This window comes from Oncorhynchus kisutch, linkage group LG6 (genome assembly GCF_002021735.2).
Source record: "Oncorhynchus kisutch isolate 150728-3 linkage group LG6, Okis_V2, whole genome shotgun sequence".
NCBI classification, from domain to species: domain Eukaryota; kingdom Metazoa; phylum Chordata; class Actinopteri; order Salmoniformes; family Salmonidae; genus Oncorhynchus; species Oncorhynchus kisutch.
The window spans coordinates 57,553,076-57,574,255 of record NC_034179.2 but is presented as its reverse complement, the minus strand read 5'-3'; the positions used below and the strand labels follow the sequence as shown (position 1 = coordinate 57,574,255).

The window sequence follows — 21,180 nt, the reverse complement described above, 5'->3', positions numbered from 1 at the left end:
TCAACTACATTCTGATCAAATAATAATCATGAATCTCTAGCAAAGCTGTTGCAAACCTTAAGTCAGTGTTACATCAATAGACCAAGAAGAGTATGATTGTGTGAAACAGTGAAGGCATGCATCTAAGGGGAGGGGGGGAGGTAATGGGAGTCCTACCTGCTGGGGGACTTGGAGGGGCTGTGGCCTGTGGAGGAGTGTGATGCACTGCGGGAGCTACAGCAGCTGCCTCTACGTTGAGACCTCCTACTGGGGGACTCTACTGGGGACCTGTGGGACACACGTACATTCAGAGACACACACGCATACAGACGAGCACACAAACAAAAACATTCGGACAGACGCATGCATGCACACGAGGACACACACGTGCACGTAAATTTACACATACACAACAGAGTTGCCAGCACACACACGCACAATGACAGACACACAAACACATTCAGCAACTCAGTCATGAAATCTATTGAAGCGTTTTCAATGAAACAAGACTGACACCATGTCACATTCAAGCTTGTGGCATGCATACATTTATTTAGATACTATCTGTTTCTTTCAAATATTATACTTACAGTTGAAGTCGGAAGTTTACATACACCTTAGCCAAATACATTTAAACTCAGTTTTTCACAATTCCTGACATTTAATCCTAGTAACATTTCCCTGCCTTAGGTTCGTTAGGATCACCACTTTATTTTAAGAATGGGAAATGTCAGAATAGTAGTAGAGAGAATGATTTATTTCAGCTTTTATTTCTTTTATCACATTCCCGGTGGTCAGAAGTTTACATACACTCAATTAGTATTTGGTCACATTGCCTTTAAATTGTTTAACTTGGGTCACAAGTATCAAGGGTAGCCTTCCACAAGCTTCCCACAATAAGTTGGGTGAATTTTGGCCCATTCCTCCTGACAGAGCTGGTGTAACTGAGTCAGGTTTGTAGGCCTCCTTGCTCGCACACACTTTTTCAGTTCTGCCCACAAATTGTCTATAGGATTGAGGTCAAGGGTTTGTGATGGCCACTCCAATACCTTGACTTTGTTGTCCTTAAGCTATTTTGCCACAACTTTGGAAGTATGCTTGGGGTCATTGTCCATTTGGAAGCCCCATTTGCAACCAAGCTTTAACTTCCTGACTTATGTCTTGAGATGTAGCTTCAATATATCCACATACTTTTATTTCCTCATGATGCCATCTATTTTTTGAAGTACACCAGTCCCTCCTGCAGCAAAGCACCCCCACAACATGATGCTGCCACCCCCATGCTTCACGGTTGGGATGGTGTTCTTCGGATTGCAAGCCTCCCCCTTTTTCCTCCAAACATAACGATGGTCATTATGGCCAAACAGTTCTATTTCTGTGTAAACTTCCAACTTCAACTGTATACGCAACAAAAGTCTACGAAACATCTAACATCTTCTCAGTTCAGTCAGATCCTCTCAGTTCAGGGTCCATTATTGTTAGATTATGAACAAGAGGGATCATTACCTCTTTCTGGTTTTGTTCTTGTCTTTCTGTTTGTTCTTTGGGCTACCGGATCTGAAAAGGGAAACGCGTTGATGAATCTTCTTTAAACAGGTAACAAGGTACGTTCACTGTAACAATCAGTCATTGACATAGTGTCCCTGACTGTAAAACCTATGTGATGTGGACTGTACAGTACACAGAGTACTTTATTGATCTGCATCCCCACCTGTATCTCCTCTTTCTCCTGGAACCAGACGTCGACCTACAGAGAAAGAGAAACCTGAGTCATCTGTAGCTCAGTTGGTAGTGCAATTTCCAGGACCACCTGGGCGCACATAAAATGCACGCACGCATGACTGTAAGTTGCTTTGGATAAAAGCGTCTGCTAAATGGCATATGTTATTTTTATTCAAATTATTAAACTTCTGTTACACACACTGAACTCCAGTTAGCCTGACCATCTCTCTAGACCTTAATAAGGGGATATATAATGAGGGGATATATGCTTGACTGACTACATACAGTACCTCAAAATCCTTAGTATGTTCACACTACTGTTGCCATGGTGATAAGTCAGACTGGACAACAAAAGCTCTTCTTTTCCCTCTTTTTACACAACACTGTATTCACCTTATGTGAACATAGACACATACACATAATACACCTGGCACATGTACCACAAGGAGAGAGGAACACAAAAACTATGTCAGGTCTGCGCTAGTGAAGAGAAAGAGACTAATAAAGCTGTCAGAGTAATATAGGGCCAGTGAAGAATTGTTGTGGCGCCTAGGCTATGAGACCATGTGGGTGTCCCAAAATGGCACCCTCTTCCCTATTTAAGTAGTGCACTAAATAGGGAATAGGGTGCCATTTGGGATGTAAACCATGTTGTTGTTCCACCAGAGAGAACAGACTGGGGGCTCTAAGGAGGCTTCGCCTTTAATTTATTTTACTCCCATCAATTGTCAAACACAATGTCCCCTGATAGTGCTCTTCTTATTATAGGGCTATAACCAAATAGTAGCCTATGTTAACCATACAGTCTACCATATAGACTACAAGGGGCCTTTGGGAGTCTGTTAGCCCACCACCATTATGGCTTAAGTTATTTTATTTAAATGTTTTATTTATACTTATTTTTTACCTTTATTTAACTGGGCAAGTCAAATTCTTATGTACAATGACGGCCTACCGGGGAACAGTGGGCTAACTGCCTTGTTCAGGGGCAGAACGACAGATTTTTACCTTGTCAGCTCGGGGATTCGATCCCAGCAACCTTTCAGCTACCCTGTAGACTACCTGCCGCCCCTGAACTGGAGAGGTTTAGCTGGGGGGACATCAGTGTTAGAAAGACCCACCCTCGTAAGACAAGGAATGTGGGTTTAATGTATACATTGGGTTGGCCTATTGTAATTTAGGCTTCTGTTTAGGCAGAGATCCCACAGGATGTAAGGAGGGAGAGCCTCCTCTATATAGTGTGTTCACAGACACAGCCTCTGCTTGTAATGCTCTTTTCCATGACCAGTCGTTATTAAATAACCTGAACTTGGTTTCAAGTCTGTGTCTTTTTTGTCCTTGACTATCTCCATAGCATCAAGTCTTAGAACCCTACATTATTAACACCCTCCTCTATTGCTCTCCTCCCTCCTATACAGCGCTATGCTACACTTGAAATGGGAGCCCAAACTAAAGAAAACGTCATCTTCTGTTGTTACAAAGTGACTTTTCTATGTAAAGTGAGTATTGGTTGGTGGACACCATAGCAGCTCATAGTTCAGATTGTTACAACTGCATCGGAAAAAGCTCCCCTCCCCCTCCACCGCCTTCTCCTATGCCCCAACAGACTCACACAGTAGAGCATATCACAGGAGGCTACCTAACTCGAGGGACGCACCTACCTCCTCCTTCTCCCCCTATCTAAGCATTCATTATTCATGTGTAGACAATACCTGCAATGCAGTGGATGTTTGGAGAAATATGAGGAGGGGAGAGAGAGAGGCTAAAGGTGGGAGAGAGGGGGAGGAGGAGAGTTTCATAAGTGTGAGGAGGGTAGGGGTGTTGTGTGGTTAATTTGGGGGGGGGGGGGGGCAGCACAGTGATGCTCTGCAATTGGGTGAGAGGCTCATTTTTCTTATTTTGTGGCTCTCATACAGGCTTGGTTATTAGGAGAATGAGTTTAGCCCCCACAAGAGAGAAAGAATTAAAGAGAGAGAGAGATAGGTAGAGAGAAATAGAGAAGGAGAGAAAAAGAGCTAGACAAAAAAAGGAGGAGGGATGTGCTATTTAGAATTGCTTATTGTCCTTATGATATCCCTGGGCGAAGCAGTATTATTCTCTGCTGAGCTCTCTTTCTCATTTTCTCTCTCTCCATTCCCTTTTTCATTTTGTGCTGACACTATAATTATTGCTTTATTGTCGGAGGAGGATTGCTTCGTAAGAAAAGTATAAGCAACATTTTTTCAAGGTTTTATTCAACATCATCAATAATGAATGAATGCGCTGGAAGAATATCCTCTCCAATATCCTACATCTCACTTTGAGTTTCAATATCCTTATCAATAATATGTGATTGTTTCAGGAAACATAGGCTTATGTCACACTTCACTACTTCACAGGAGAGGCATTTGAACGTAAACTTTAAATAAAAAATAAAAAAAACGTTTTTTGGAAGAAATGCCTTCTGGAACATGTGAAATTTCATGTGCCTTAATAACAAACTTGTACGCCATCTGTAAATACTAATACAATTTTTAAATTACGAGCCTAGTTGGTTTAGCCATAGAAAAATTCAGGAACCTTCCCGTTTGCCATGATTGACTGAGATAATGAATGGGCTGGACATGACGAGATACACGTTTGGATTGGTCTGCCATGTAGCACGTTTCTGTCTATAACATGAGCTGGTCAGTATGTGTAGGTAATCCTTTCTAACGCAGATTTTTTGAAAGATATCACATAGTGGAACTACAAAAGTGTTGCTCTCGACATTCTGGAGGAATGAGTTCTGAAATCAGTGGAATGCCCGCTGGAATCAGATTATGATGGAGAAAATTATGGTGGTTGATTGCAAGTATGCAGAGGAAGTCAAAAAGAGAACACCCAGAAGGCTGTTGTATAAAACACCTGTCTCCGGATTACATCTTCAAACTAAGTGACAGAGAGGGAGAAGCATCCGTGACAGAGGGAGAATCGTCCATGCATGTAAGAGAGTCTAGCCTAGCTAAATTTTCTGATATTATACATTTCTAATTATATCGTTTTCAATTCAAGTTAAAGCGTACTGTTAGCTTGCTAGCTAAAGTTAGCTGGCTTGCTCGTTAGCTAACGTTACGTGTATGATCTGTGTAGTAATATTATTCCTATCTCAGAGCCATTTGCTTTGCTAGTTGTAGCCGGTTGTTAGCTAGCTAGCTAACATTGAACCTGGTTGGTTAGCGACCTGCAGATTCATGCAGGGTAGTAAAGTTATGAGTTGGAATTATGGTTAATTGTTTAGCTAGCTACATGTCTAAACAAAAGACCCCACTATACAAGTAACCATTTCACTACACCTTCTGTATCCTGTGCATATGACAAATAAACGTTGATTTTAATTTATATAGTATGTGTTTACCAGAGACGGTAATGTGAAGAACAACATGACCTGCACCAAAGTCAGATTAGGACATAACGTTAGGCCAACAAGACAGTGTCCAAGTAAAAAAATTCTCTAGTAGAATGACCTGGTTTCATTTCGTCACACTCACAACCATAAGCTATTTTCTTCAATTGGCTTGCTATTAACTTGTAAATGATGATCTTGTTGTGAATTTATTTTCCTGTAATAATGAAGACAAATGAGCTAAAGTGAAGACGTTGTCAGCTATATGATATGGTAATTATTTGAAATGGAAGGCCAGCTAATTTAACATTAGCTCGCTAGCTAGCTATCAAGCTAGAAACAAACCAAAACATTGTTTTGAAAGTTGATTTTAGTTGCCTGGTTTGCTAGATTAACATGCACTGAATTAATTGTTAAACGGGTGGGTTCATTGGTGTTAAAATATACTAGTGATGCTATTTTGGACCACCAGACTGATGTCATGCAGTCTGTAGTTTTCGTGTTTATACTTTTTCATAACGACAACAACAAGTTTGATGTTGGACGACAATATAATGTTCATGATATCACTGCAACAACTGTCGATGTATGTAGTATAAACCAGCTTTTAGTCTTAAAATCTTTGGTTGTTTAGTACATGGCCTTACATGTGAATCCGTAGGCGGGTGGTGCTGAGGCTTATTAAGAGAGTGTGAACGATGCTGAATGGGTGTAGACAAAGAAGAGCTCTCCAGTTGGTTTACAAAAATATTCAAGGTACATTTTCTCAAAAGTGAGGTTACAAGTTGATCAACTTTCAAAGCAGAATTACTTTCCCATTGTTCCTCAAATGTAGTGTATGATATTCCATTTTGCAGCTCTGTGTCTCTGCTTTTATCCTTTGTAATAAACACATTTTCAAATGTTGCTACATAAAACCGAGTCTAGCAGGTCGGTCATATATAGTCTGTTGTTTTCTAGAAAACATAGCTTATTTGTGGTTCCTATACTATTTGGGCCTATAGGAAAGTGAGTAGTGAAAGTACAGTACTGAGTAATGGCAGAGCTCAAGTTTTTTATCCCTAATTCCCTCAGCTGAGCACCTTTCCCCTGTTAAGCAAACCGGCTGAAAAGCATCAGGGTATGCTCACATTCTATGATTAACCTAGAGGATGAATGTTCATGAAAAGTGCATGCACACACATACACACCTGTCTCGCTTGTGTTTCTTTCCACTTTTCTTCTTCTTCTCTCTGCGGGAGGGAGAGGAGCTGTCGAACCTGGAGGAGACATGGGGAGAGAGAGAGAGCTCAGAGAGAGAGAGAAAGAAAGAGAGAGATGAAGAGAGCGAAAGAAGAGCAGTCCTACACAATAAAGCCTATCCAGAAGGAATTGTGAAAGATTGTTAAGAAAACGTAGCAAAGCACACCTCTAACCTTGCCACTATTAATGATATAGCAGGGCCACTCATACATTATTTCTTCAGAGAATGGTCTGTACTGTCAAAGTGAACAATGAACCCAGTCCTCCATTCTATTCCTTACATTTCATCGTTACATTTCCTCTAGTAGCTTTGCCAGTTCTCCTCACCAAGAGTCCTTGAGAGCGGCCAGAGATTTCTGTGTCATACATGTCTCTATTCACCTGTGTCCTTCTCTCCCTACAGTCGGTCTCTCACTTTCATCTGTAGCACTACCTCTCTCTCTCTGTCTGTCATCCAGACCAATCTCTCTCACCCCCTTGGACGACCTTGAGGAAAACCAGGGAGTTGTCTTACTCTTTTTCAATTCCAATCTGTATCTACCATCACGTCGGTGTCCATGGCCCTGCCCATCTTTGTGTTTAAAGGGAATACACACACAATACATATGCAATGATTCAAACGCAATGTAACAACAGCATAATGCATATCTCATCACTGAGGAAGAATAGTTCTACATCTTGTGAGGCCACTGACCGACTCCTTCTGCGACCAGATTTCTTTTTCTTCCTCTTCTTTGGTCGAGGAGATGGAGAGCTGCTAGATTTCCTCTTCATTCTATGGTAGCCAGGCAGAGAGAGAGAGGGAGAGAGAGAGAAAGAGAGAGGGAGAAAGAAAGAGAAAAAAAGAGAAATGAGAGAGTTGGAGGGGAGAGTATTCAGTGAGCGAAACATACAAGCGTTTGTCATTACAGTAATCTTCAGTCACAAATAAATTGATCAGCTACAGGCAAGATTTTCCCCAGGCGAGCAAGCTTAATGTCCTCTGAGTGATGCGACAATCCATACTGTGCATGCAAGTGCATGGGAGCGTACCACTTCATACTGCCTCTGGCAATCTGGCATACAATTATTAATTTCTGGGAAAATGTAATTCCGATAATACATTCTAATGAATCCATGGTGTATTGGCCATACTTCAAAAGACAAACAACAATGTAGTACACTACATTGTTGTTTGTCTTTTGAATGTGTATGTCAGAATTCCCTGTACGAAGTGTGTGTGTGTGTGTGTGTGTATTTGTGTGGGGGTGCATTCTGAAGGCTATGGCACTTGGTCTGAAGAGCCCTCTTCAACTGATATCTATCTAATCTGCATATACACTACATGACCAAAAGTATGTGGACACCTGCTCGTCAAACATCTCATTCCAAAATCATGGGCATTAATGTGGAGTTCGTCCCTCCTTTGCTGCTATAACAGCCTCCACTTCTGGGAAGGCTTTACACTAGATGTTGGAACATTGCAGGGACTAGCTTCCATTCAGCCACAAGAGCATTAGTGAGGTTGGCCAATGTTGTTGGCCAATGTTTGTCTATGGAGATTGCATGGCGGTGTGCTCAATTTTATACAGCTATCAACAACGGGTATAGCTGAAATAGTCACATCTACTAATTTGAAGGGGTGTCCACATACTTTTGTATATTTAGTGTATATGAAACGGCAAAGGCCACATGGAGAGGATTGGTAAAGGCTGATTGGATTTCCATCTCAAGAGGTGGGTAGTGTGTGTACGTGCGTGCTTTGTCTGTACTTGTGTCTGTCTATGCGCATTCATGTGTGTGTGTGTGTGTACCGCAGACCTTAATTGCTGACAGCATGGACTACATCCTCTCTGGAGGGCTTGGAGGTAAGCTCCTGTACTGGCAGGCCTCCCACCTCCGCTCCCCTATCTGTGGCACACATGTGCTGTGTAGGAGTGGTGTATGGGGCAGGCTTCCTGACATTTCTTAAAAGTGACACAGTAAATAATATCATATGTATTATTGTAATCAGTAGATTTTAGGGGAAACGCATATAGCTTTTTTAGAGTGTAAAAGGAAACTTTGTATTTAATAATACCCTTTGAAAGTGAAAATATCCAAATTTTACTGCAAATGTTGGCGTTTTTTCCTCATTTTTGCAATCATAAACAAAAGGCCATATGGTTTTGGTAGTTGATTAAATGTGTTCCCAAAACAAATACAAACATTTTAAGCTGTTTTGGGGCCATGTTGGCACAACATAGGGGTAACCATGACCCAAAACATAAATGGAGGTACATTTCACCGGCCCGGCTAAAATGGTACCATATCAAATCAAACTTTATTTGTCACAAGCACCGAATACAATGCTTACTTACAAGCCCTGAACCAACAATGGAGTTGAAGAAAGTGTTAAGAAAATATTTACCAAATAAACTAAAGTAAAACATAATAAAAAGTAACACAATAAAATAACAATAATGAGGCTATATACAGTGGGTACCGGTACTGAGTCAACGTATGGGGGTACCGGTTAGTCGAGGTAATTTGTACATGTAGGGGTAAAGTGACTATGCATAGATAATAAACAGCGAGTAGCAGCAGTGTAGCAGAGAGAACAGTCTATAATTTGGGTGACTGGAGTCTTTGACATTTTTGGGGGCTTTCCTCTGACACCGCCAAGTATATAGGTCATACCATACCAGGCGGTGACGCAACTGGTCAGGATGCTCTCTATGGTGCAGCTGTAGAACCTTTTGAAGATCTGGGGACCTATGCCAAATCTTTTCAGTCTCCTGAAGGTGTTGTCGTGCCCTCTTCACGACTGTCTTGATGTGTTTGGACCATGATAGTTTGATGGTTATGTGGACACCAAGGAACTTGAAACTCTCGACCGACTCCACTACAGACCAGTCGATGTTAATGGGGGCCCGTTTGGCCCGCCTTTTCCTGTTGTCCACGTTCAGCTCCTTTGTCTTACTCACATTGAGTGAGAGGTTGTTTTCCTGGCAACACACTGCCAGGTCTCTGACCTCCTCCCTATAGTAGGCTGTCTCATCGTTGTTGCTAATCAGGCCTACCACTGTTGTGACTAAACCTACACTATCTATTTTTCTCTCCAATGATTGCACATTGGCCAATAGAACGGATGGTAGTGGAGGTTTAGTCACTCGCCTATGAAATTCTCAGAAGGCAGACCGACCTCCATCCCCTTTTACTCCGTCTTTTCTTTACGCAAATGACAGGGATTTGGGCCAGTTCTCAAGAAAGCAGAATATCCTTTGCATCGGACTCGTTAAAGAAAAATAATTTGTCCAGTTCGAGGTGAGTAATCGCTGTTCTGATGTCCAGAAGTTATTTTCGGTCATAAGAGACGGTAGCAGCAACATTATGTACAAAATAAGTAAAAAAATAAGTTACAATCGTGAAAAAACGAATAAGATAATTGTTCTTAAGGAGCACGTAAAACGGCAGCCATCCCCTCCAAGACCATTCTCAGTTATTGGTCAGCGAGTGTGTGTGTGTGTGTTTTTGTGTGTGTGCATGCATGCGTACATGCAAATATAAATGTGTGTGTACGAAATAAATGTGTGTAATAAATGTGTGTGTACGAGGTTGTTCCATACCTATAACCGTCTTTATCGTAGTAGTCTCCATGCCAGTCTGTGTCCTCCTGGTAACCTTCAGCCAGGGTTGGGTCGGTCTGCTCCTCCCCATGCTCTCCATGGACCATGTGTTTGACCCTACAGAGAAAACACAGGTCATAGGGCACTGGAAGCAGCCAATGGGAGACCAGGGACCAGGAATTGGGTGTATGTGTGGTAAGAATGACAAGAACTGAGGAACACAGCAGCTGCATGCGGCTCAGAACGACTCCGAAAATTAACCCTATTTTCTAAACATTCCGTGATACAAAATCCTTTGTTCTAACACAAATCTTTTACTTATCCGAGTCCAAATGTTGTTGTCGGAGCACAAATAAAATAACTAAAATCTGACCTTAAAATGTGACTGTAAACATCTCTCCATCCTAGAGTTAACATATCTCTCCATCTCACACCATCTCTCCCTCTCACGCATGCAGATGGCTGTGTTGCACTCCTACCCCCCACCCCCCCTAATCCCCCCATCCCTTTCACTTCCTGGCCTGCACCATGTGCCCTCTGCTGATCCATCTCATCTGGCCATGAACAGTACACCCACACAGAGAGAGGAGGATGGAACACGCACACGAGCGCACGCACACGAGCGCACGCACACAGGGGTGATGAATGCCATAAATGAGCCATTGAACGTGTGACATTTTAAAAGATTACCATTCAACCAAGTTTATTTATAACAACAATGTGTTAACGTCTGATTCATTCAATTCCAAACAGCTGCCTTAAGGGAATTAACTCCACAGTATAAAATCCACTTTCCTAACTGGACCCCTGCATTGTTTATCATCTGTCAAGGTGGGGGTTATAATGCCTGTATATAAACGCAACACATTAACCACATTATAACATTGTTAATTGGGTCTACATTAATTAGGTACATGTAAAAAAAATCTTTGCCCTGTCAATGTTAGGCTATTACATAAGCTATAAAGAGGGAACACATAGCAACATTCCATAACATTTAAGAGTTGAAACATGTTTGAATCTTTCTTATTAATAATCTTGCCACAATTGTTTGTGTGCGAGGGGTTGAGGCGAGCATTGGGACAGTAACTGAAAGGTTGCTGGTTTGAATACCTGAGCCGACAAGGTGAAAAATCTGTCAATGTGCCCTCGAGCAAGGCACTTAACCCTACTACTATGGCTGACCCTGTAAAACAACACTATTTCCTGCACCTATCGTGTGTATGTGACAATAAAACATGTATCATCTTTAGCAATGAAGGGGGGAGGAGGTCCCTTTCGTAGCTCTGTTCATTTGGGAGAGGAGGACAGCAAACCTGTTAATTGTCTGAGCACCACTGATCACAATAGTGTAACGCATAACAGACAAATATTAAATAACCACATGCACACCTTAGAGATAGATGCATGCCCTGGTCTAATTTAGTTAGAGAGGTATGATCATTTTCAGCCTGAAATCATCTGAAGAGATTTCAAATCAGTGAAAACAAGAACTCCCATGAAAGCTGAACGTGATGGAAATAGACAAGACAGCTAGATGTAAGTACTAAGTAGTGTTGGTGTGAGAGCGAGATCAACATCAGAGTTAAGAAGAATGGGGATGGATGCTATGGGTTTTCAATGCACAATTAAAAATAAAGGTGCAGGTTGGAACCAAATAAGGTTCTTGAGAACGATGCCATAGGGCTGGTGTGTCAAACTCATTCCACAGTGTCCGCGGGTTTTCGCTCCACCCTTGTATTTTATTGATGAATTAAGGTCCCTAATTATACTGAACAAAATATAAATGCAACATATAAAGTGTTGGACCCAGTTTTTTAGGTGTTGATGGCATAGCAATGGGATGTCTGTTCTGATTGTCTTGTGTATATATTGTTTTTCTTCGTATATAGTTTGCATATATTTGTAACATTTTTTATCTCAATTTCCATCTACGGACTGATCATACTCTCCTGCAACCCGCCTCACCCAATTTGGTATGGATCTGCTATTTTTAGAACCGGAACCCCCTTCAGAAGATTGCCAGCTAACTAGCTACTAGCTAGTCAGTTAGCCACTGCTAGCGGTCATCACCGTTAACTCTGACATCTGCCAGCCTCAGCCCGGTCAATTCCTGCCAGTCTGCACAGTGCGATTTCAACCCAGAGCATATCGGACTGCTTTTCTCTACCACATCTCTGGATTCCTACCACAAGCTCCTACCGCAAGCTAACTTTACTCTGGATCATTGCAGCTATCTAGCTGCTGTCCAAGTGGCTACTCCTGGCTAACGTCTCTGTCCCGAAGCAAGCACCAGTTAGCCTGGAGCTAGCCTCGAGCAAGGCCCATCTCCCGGCTAGGCGGAGAGAACCATCAGACAATTCCTGGGCTTCAATACCTCTTTTGCCAATTGGCCTTTTGCCAATTGGCCATCACGACTCGTCTGAAGATGTAACCGTCTGAGGGGGTTTCAACAGGCTCTCCCGTTGCGACGTCCCCCTGAGGTCCATCTGCTAGCTTGCTAGCAGTCTGAATCACCGTGCCTCCAGCTCGCCTAGCTACTCACTGGACTCTTTGATCACTCGGCTTCACATGCCGTTGCCTAATGTCAATATGCCTTGTCTATTGCTGTTTTGGTTAGTAATTTTTGTCTTATTTCACTGTAGAGCCTCCAGTCCTGCTCAATATGTCTTAGCTAGCCCTTTTGTTCCACCCCCACACAGGTGACCCGGCTTAAATGGTGCCTCTAGAGACAAAACCTCTCTCATCATCACTCAATGCCTAGGCTTACCACCACTGTACTCACATTCTACTATACCCTTGTCTGTACATTATGCCTTGAACCTATTCTCAATTATTAGGAAATGGAAGACATACAAGGCCACTGATAATCTCCCTCGATCTGGGGCTCCATGCAAGATTTCACCCCGTAGGGTCAAAATGATCACAAGAACGGTGAGCAAAAATTCCAGAACCACACGGGGCGACCTAGTGAATGACCTGCAGAGAGCTGGGACCAAAGTAACAAAGCCTACCATCAGTAACACACTATGCCGCCAGGGACTCAAATCCTGCAGTGCCAGACGTGTCCCCCTGCTTAAGCCAGTACATGTCCAGGCCTGTCTGAAGTTTGCTAGAGAGCATTTGGATGATCCAGAAGAAGATTGGGAGAATGTCATATGGTCAGATGAAACCAAAATATAACTTTTTGGTAAAAACTCAACTCGTCGTGTTTGGAGGACAAAGAATGCTGAGTTGCATCCAAAGAACACCATACCTACTGTGAAGCATGGGGGTGGAAACATCATGCTTTGGGGCTGTTTTTCTGCAAAGGGACCAGGACGACTGATCCGTGTAAAGGAAAGATTGAATGGGGCCATGTATCGTGAGATTTTGAGTGAAAACCTCCTTCCATCAGCAAGGGCAGTAAAGATGAAACGTGGCTGGGTCTTTCAGCATGACAATGATCCCAAACACACCGCCCGGGCAACGAAGGAGTGGCTTCGTAAGAAGCATTTCAAGGTCCTGGAGTGGCCTAGCCAGTCTCCAGATCTCAACCCTATAGAAAATCTTTGGAGGGAGTTGAAAGTCTGTGTTGCCCAGCAACAGCCCCTAAACATCACTACTCTAGAGGAGATCCGCATGGAGGAATGAAAACCTTGTGAAGACTTACGGAAAACGTTTGACCTCTGTCATTGCCAACAAAGGCTATAAAACAAAGTATTGAGATACACTTTTGTTATTGACCAAATACTGATTTTCCACCATAATTTGCAAATAAATTCATAAAAAATCCTACAATGTGATTTTCTGGATTTTTTTTCTCATTTTGTCTGTCATAGTTGAAGTGAACCTATGATGAAAATTACAGGCCTCTCTCATCTTTTTAAGTGGGAGAACTTGCACAATTGGTGGCTGACTAAATACTTTTTTTGCCCCGCTGAATAAGAGTACATTAGAATTCAGTCTACATAGATTTTGCAGATTACATACAAAACAGACAGACACACACAGGCAGAGAGACAGAGAAAGAGATAAATGTTTGTATCCTACCATCCCCTGAGCTCAGGCTGAAATCAATGGAGGAGCATGGTGGAACTGAAATACGAGGAACACTTGGCAGTAGGGATAAAGACTGTCAAGTGGTGGTGGTTATTGCTTGTTCTGCAGAATCTGTGCGTGTTCTTCCTGGTCAGAATCACTAATGAGGAAGGCTTTTTGCTGAGGTCTGATCATGATTGGTCAATGCAGAGCAGACATTATTGCAGTAGCATTCTGATGGTTCTGCATGAAACAACAGACAAGCAAACTGCTACTACTGCATCCTACTGCTCCTTATCCCCATGGAAACCACAGGAGGAAGTTGTAAAGTACCTCCGGATTTAATTTATATTATGGCTGGAAAATGATAACTGACCAAAAACCCTGTTTCCAAGACACTAATTCAAAATGTGTGTGTGTGTTTTGCTCCGGTGTGGCTCAGTTGGTAGAACATGGCACTTGCAACGCCAGGGTTGTGGGTTTGATTCCCACAGGGGATCAGTACAAACAAATATGAAAATGTACGCACTCACTACTGTAAATCGCTCTGGATTAGAGCTTCTGCTAAATGACGAAAATGTGTGTTTGTGTGTGTGAGAAACAGCGAGAGTCAGTAAACTTGGCTCAAAGGAGAAAACTCTTTTGCTAATTGCTACCCTCCTGTCTCAATTTTCCACACCAAGGCTTTCCTGAGCTATGAATGCCGCAGAAGGGAGAATTATGTCTATGCCTCAGGAACAGGGCCAAATTCATCTCTCTCTCTCTCTCTCTCTCTCTCTCTCTCTCTCTCTCTCTCTCTCTCTCTCTCTCTCTCTCTCTCTCTCTCTCTCTCTCTCTCTCTCTCTCTCTCTCTCTCTCTCTCTCTCTCTCTCTCTCTCTCTCTCTCTCTCTCTCTCTCTCTCTCTCTCTCTCTCTCTCTCTCTCTCTCTCTCTCTCTCTCTCTCTCTCTCTCTCTCTCTCTCTCTCTCTCTCTCTCTCTCTCTCTCTCTCAGAATTGATGCATAGGCAAACGTCAGGTCACAGCCAAGGTGACAATGCATGCCAGGGAGAGGCAATCATTAGTCAGCCCTCTGTGATGATACGGGGCATCAGAAACATTACACATCATTAGCTCTGAGATGGGACGACAGGACTGGAGAACCTGATCTGACAGGCCTATAAAATAGGAAGGGTGCTCAGTGATAACCTTCTGGCTATGCTCATATTCTATTTCAATTGATACATGGGGCATAGGGAAGGGGCAGAGTTACAATTTAACTGAAAATACACATAGCGAAATGAAGTGGGTTGCGTGTGTGAATTATATATACATACATTCAAACTCAGTTTTTCATTATTCCTGACATTTAATCCAAGTAAAAATTCCCTGTCTCAGTTTGGATCACCACTTTATTTTAAGACTGTGAAATGCCAGAATTTATTTAAGCTTTTATTTCTTTCACAACATTCCCAGTGGGTCAGAAGTTTACATACACTCAATTAGTATTTGGTTGATTTGCCTTTAAATTGTTTAACTTGGCCTTCCACAAGATTCCCACAATAAGTAGGGTGAATTTTGGCCCATTCCTCCTGACAGAGCTGGAGTCAGTTTTGTAGGCCTCCTTCCTCGCACACGCTTTTTCAGTTCTGCCCACAAATTTTCTATAGGATTGAGGTCAGGGCTTTGTGATGGCCACTTCAATATCTTGACTTTGTTGTCCTTAAGCCATTTTGCCACAACTTTGGAAGTATGCTTGGGGTCGTAGTCAATTTGGAAGACCCATTTGCGACCAAGCTTTAACTTCCTGACCGATGTCTTTAGATGTTGCTTCAATATATCCACATCATTTTCTTTCCTCATGATGCCATCTATTTTGTGAAGAGCACCAGTCCCTCCTGCAGCAAAGCACCCCCACAACATGATGCTGCCACCCCCGTGCTTCACGGTTGGAATGGTGTTCTTCGGCTTGCAAGCCTCCCCCTTTTCCTCCAAACATAACGATGGTCATTATGGCCAAACAGTTCTATTTTTGTTTCATCAGACCAGAGGACATTTCTCCAAAAAGTACAATCTTTGTCCTCATGTGCTGTTGCAAACCGTAGTCTGGCTTTTTTTATGGCGGTTTTGGAGCAGTGGCTTCTTCCTTGCTGAGCGGCCTTTCAGGTTATGTCGATATGGGACTCGTTTTACTGTGGATATAGACCCTTTTGTACCTGTTTCCTCCAGCAGCTTCACAAGATCCTTTGCTGTTGTTCTGGGATTGATTTGCACTTTTTGCACCAAAGTACATTCATCTCTAGGAGACAGAACGTGTCTCCTTCCTGAGCGGTATGATGGCTGCCTGGTCCCATGGTGTTTATACTTGCGTACTATTGTTTATACAGATGAACGTGGTACCTTCGGGTGTTTGGAAATTGCTTCCAAGGATGAAGCAGACTTGTGGAGGTCTACCATTTTTGAGGTCTCGGCTGATTTCTTTTGATTTTGATGTCAAGCAAAGAGGCACTGAGTTTGAAGGTAGGCCTTGAAATACATCCACAGGTACACCTCCAATTGACTCAAATTATGTCAATTAGCCAGAAGCTTCTAAAGCCATGACATAATTTTCGGGAATTTTCCAAGCTGTTTAAAGGCACAGTCAACTTAGTGTATGCAAACGTCTGACCCACTGGAATTGTGAAACAGTGAATTATAATTGAAATATGTATGTGTGTGTGTATGTAAACTTCCGACTTCAACTGTATATATATTTTAACCTTTATTTTAGGCAAGTCAGTTAATAACAAATTCTTATTTAAAATGACGGCCTACACCGGCCAAACCTGGACAACGCTGGGCCAATTGTGCGCCGCCCTATGGGACTCCCAATAATGGCTGGTTGTGATACTGTCACGCCTTGGTCTTAGGTTTTTGTGTTTTCGTTATATATTTTGGTCAGGCCAGGGTGTGACATGGGTTTACGTGTTGTATTTCGTATTGGGGTTTGTAGTATTTGGGATCGCGGCTGATTAGGGGTGTTGTATAGGCTTGGCTGCCTGAGGCGGTTCTCAATCAGCTGTCAGGTGATTCTCGTTGCCTCTGATTGGGAACCGTATTTAGGTAGCCTGAGTTTCGCTTTGTCTTGTGTGGGTGATTGTTCCTGTCTCTGTGTAGTGTTCACCAGATAGGCTGTAATAAGTTTCACGTTCCGTTTGTTGATTTTGTATTTATTTAGTTATTTCATGTATCGTCACTTTTTCCCATTAAAGACATGAGTAACCACCACGCTGCATTTCGGTCCGACTCTCTTTTGACAAACAAAGAACGCCGTTACCGATACAGCCTGAAAGGAGGGAGAGAGACAGAGAGAGAGACAGATATTGAGAGAAAGAGAGAGCAACAGAGCGATACGGAGGAGAGTGTGACTTACGGTGGGCGTGTATGTGCTCCCTCTCTGGTGATTACCCCCTCTTTCTCCATCAGCATCTGTCTGAAGGTGCCGACCTTCTGCCTGATCTCCTCCTCAGAGTACCTACAGGAGAGAACACACACTCAGTGGGTGTAGACCAACACACTCAAGGCACACACAGAGAGACACACACAGAGACACACACAGAGACACACACACACAGTCGCAGGCAAACACGCAAGCACGCGCACAGCATATGTTTATCTATCCTTGAGGGGACCTAAAATTGATTTAAACTCAAAATCCTATTTTCCCTAACCCTAACCTGTAAGCTTAAAATACCTTTTGTCCTCGTGGGGATGTGGGAAATGCCCCCACGAACGAGAATTTACCTTGTTTTACTATCCTTGTGAGGACTTCTGGTACCCATGAGGATATTAATACACACACACACAGACACACACACACACACACACACACGGTTGATTTACCCGGTGGAGCAGAGCAGACAGGGCAGGACTCAAAGATATATTTGCAAGGCAGTGAGGAGGAGTGATGGCTAACTGTCATGGCGAAGGCAAAATATGGGAACCACTAAGTCTTAGTGACTTAGACATGGGGCAGACAGGAGATGGAGAATTTAGCCAGGCACAGACAGCAACAGCATCACACACACGGCTAGTCATTTTCAATATCACATGTTTCCCGTCCTATCAGAGAGAGCAGCAAGGCTTATCGCCATCTGTCACAACGGGCGCTGGTGCGTGTGTAACGCCACGTCATCTCCAAACGGGGGGCATAAATGTACAGCTTGACCAGAAGGGGATAAGATGGCTGGCCAGGAACCATATGTAGTGGAATGCGTTTCCCTTAGTATGGCTTAATTGATACATGACACAACTGGGGGAAAGGAAATGCAGGTGATTTGCTGTGCCAGCTCAACTTAAAATCTCCCTAGTCCTTCCTTCCGGCCCCTGTGTTTGTGTGTGTACACACGTGAGAGAGAGATGATTCGCTGTGTGTGGGCATGCGTGCGTGTGGCGTGAGCATGTGTTAGATGATTCACTTTGCTAGATCACCAATTCCCCAGAGTCCTTCCTTGATGCCCCTTTCTACATGCCATGTTTTATTCTGACAGCAGAAATAGGGGTGGAGCTCACTAGAAACCCCAGTTGTACACAACACATCAATACACTCAATCCTGTTAGCCAATTTCTCAACGTTATCAGCATTGGCTAGAATCCTGTGGGTCACCATCATGTGGGGGTGAAACTCATAGTAATTTAATAGGATCTCTGTGGTGAAACTCAGATTGACATATCTCGGTGGTATATACGTATACTTTAGTTAGAAGAACCTGAGTGGGATAATTGCCTATTGAATGTATGTTTTGTGGCCAAGTTAACTAATGTAGTACTAGATATGGGGTGGCAGGGTAGCCTAGTGGTTAGAGCGTTGGACTAGTAACCGGAAGGTTGCAAGTTCAAATCCCGAGCTGACAAGGTACAAATCTGTCGTTCTACCCTGAACAGGCAGTTAACCCACTGTTCCTAGGCCGGCATTGAAAATAAGAATTTGTTCTTAACTGTCTTGCCTAGTTAAATAAAGGTAAAATATATATATATATATATGTACTCTATTTGTATGTGGGTGGAAAACAAGCTCTATTTCTCAGCGTAGCTTTGTAACAAACCTGTTCAGACATTACCACTGACAACCGCTCCAATGTCCACACACAGATCAGTTCTGGATGAGAGTCATGACTCCCTGCCAATTAGTTCTATTGGAGGAGTGCCAGAAGAACACAGAGCGAATACAGTCTCTGGGAAGGAAAACTGTTCAGTGAGCATCACAGAGGAGCTATTTAGAACACAACTCAAGGTCAAATGCAGAGAGAGCTGTGGAAGGAATGAAGGACGACCGTCTGTATGATTCGTTTTGTTCAATATCTTGTATTTCAATATTTGTCAATCTGCATTTTACAACATGCTCTCTCTATCAGTTGTTTCAATGGCACTATCTTTCTCTGTGGGTGTAGCAAAAGCTGCTGAACTGAACACACTGCGGGAGCTGTCCACTGGTGATCGGTGCTGAAACACATTCAAAAGCTGCTGAACTGAACACACAGCAGGAGCTGTCCACTGTTGGTCGGTGCTGAAACACATTCCCACTCAGTAAAAGAGACTCTCTGTTCATTGCCAGTCAGTCACGGCACCAATCCCAGTAAATAGTGAAAATAATAGCAGTAGTCTGAACCAGACCAGAAAGCTGTGTAGGTGCTGTGTCCATTTATCCCAGAATTGCCCAGCGCTATCAGTACCGCGGCTAGGGACAGGAGATTAAGGTAGTGGTCTAGGAGGTCTGACAGTACAGAACAGAGACAGCCCAGTGTGACACCACCACTAGTCACTCCCTGCTTCACTGTAATCGCTCTCTCTCTCTCTGTGTGTGTGTGTGTGTGTGTGTGTGTGTGTGTGTGTGTGTGTGTGTGTGTGTGTGTGTGTGTGTGTGTGTGTGTGTGTGTGTGTGTGTGAGTGAGTGAATGTGTGTGTGTGTGTGCTCTATTGCAATCTCTAGTCATTTCTCAGCCTAGCAGGGCTTGTCAGCCACATCACAATCACAACAGAGTGGCAAAGAACTCAACTCACTCTATATTTATATCTTTCCATGCATGAGGCAGGCCCCATCACCATATGTAATGTTACTTTACTGTGTTTGTGTGCATCACTGTAGTCCCTAGACATATATACTATGTCTGGGTGTGGGTTCTACAGTGTGTTCTACTCTACCGTGCCTTGACAGTGCTATAAAAAGAGGGAGAGGGTGAAAAGCCTTAGAATATAATAGGCTCGTATTGTGCACTAATGCTCTCACACACCAAAACAAAATGCTTGGCTTAAGGCGCTCTCCTTCCTTCACACTTCACTGTCCTGATGATAGCAGGCTGAGAAATATTAACGCTTGACACTCGCTCTGTTTACTGACAGCTAGTGTAAAGACATAAATAAGGTGTCAGACTCACAACCCCAAGCTCTAAGAGCTCTGTGGAACGGATAGTTATAGTGTACTGTAATGTTCTCCTCTCTTTTCCTATTCCTCCCCTTGTCTTCCTCACCCTCCTGGCCTCCTCCTCCAGCACCATCTTGTGATGGAAAATGTCATGTTTGTGCTTTTCTAATAACCAATTTCTGTGTTCATGCAAGTGACTGATTGAACGAATCCTCACCCTCAGTATCTGCAATTTGGCAGTACGCACAGAACCTTGTTTTGAGAATGAAAGGATATCTCAGTTTCAAGGTCTCAGCTTGGATAGAAGAAGCCTCGTGAGGTATTGGTCAGTCACATGCATGAACCAAACTTTAATGATGAATAAGCTAAATCATGCAAATATAACTTGTCGGTGTAAGCAGTATATAAGAGAACTAACGGGACTGCCCCGGCGGAGCTCACTTCAGACTGGTACTTGATGCATCTAAGTTTGACTGTGACCTCTCAAGCTTGCTGTTAATATACAATGATTAATTTAAGATTGACTTCAAGTGTCCCTGTGTAGAATATACACGACAGTCTCCTCCCTCTCTGGACTCCTCTCACATGGTTTTGTGGCGCAGCCAAGCCTAAAGTCAGACACCTCCGTTCTCCCCGATTGGTTTACCCTGCGGGATGGTCTGAGGGGATTGGCTAACCATGGGCAGTGGGCGTACGCTTAACGGTGCGTGTAACGGCTGTGGTTTTACAACAACACTGGGGTTGAGGTTGATGTGCTGTGGGGCTAGCATACCCCTGCATCACCTGTGGATCTACTGACCAGAATATGTTTGTTTGAGATTCCAGGCCTCTGCAGAGGTTATGCATTTTGATTCCCCTTTTTCTCTCTTCATTTCAGACAGAAATGTAA

General features: G+C 43.1%; 1 protein-coding gene across 1 annotated transcript in view; it reads right to left on the bottom strand.

Moving 5' to 3' along the window:
- LOC109891857 (serine/arginine repetitive matrix protein 3) overlaps positions 1-21,180 on the bottom strand; it is a 142,582-nt gene that overhangs the window by 16,421 nt on the left and 104,981 nt on the right. The window contains exons 3-9 of the mRNA XM_031827000.1: positions 17,304-17,405; positions 9,895-10,011; positions 7,002-7,082; positions 6,256-6,324; positions 1,691-1,726; positions 1,486-1,536; positions 157-267 (exon numbers count right to left, since the gene is read on the bottom strand). Coding sequence (XP_031682860.1) covers positions 157-267; positions 1,486-1,536; positions 1,691-1,726; positions 6,256-6,324; positions 7,002-7,082; positions 9,895-10,011; positions 17,304-17,405 — 567 coding nt within the window. The remainder of the gene's footprint in view (positions 1-156; positions 268-1,485; positions 1,537-1,690; positions 1,727-6,255; positions 6,325-7,001; positions 7,083-9,894; positions 10,012-17,303; positions 17,406-21,180) is intronic.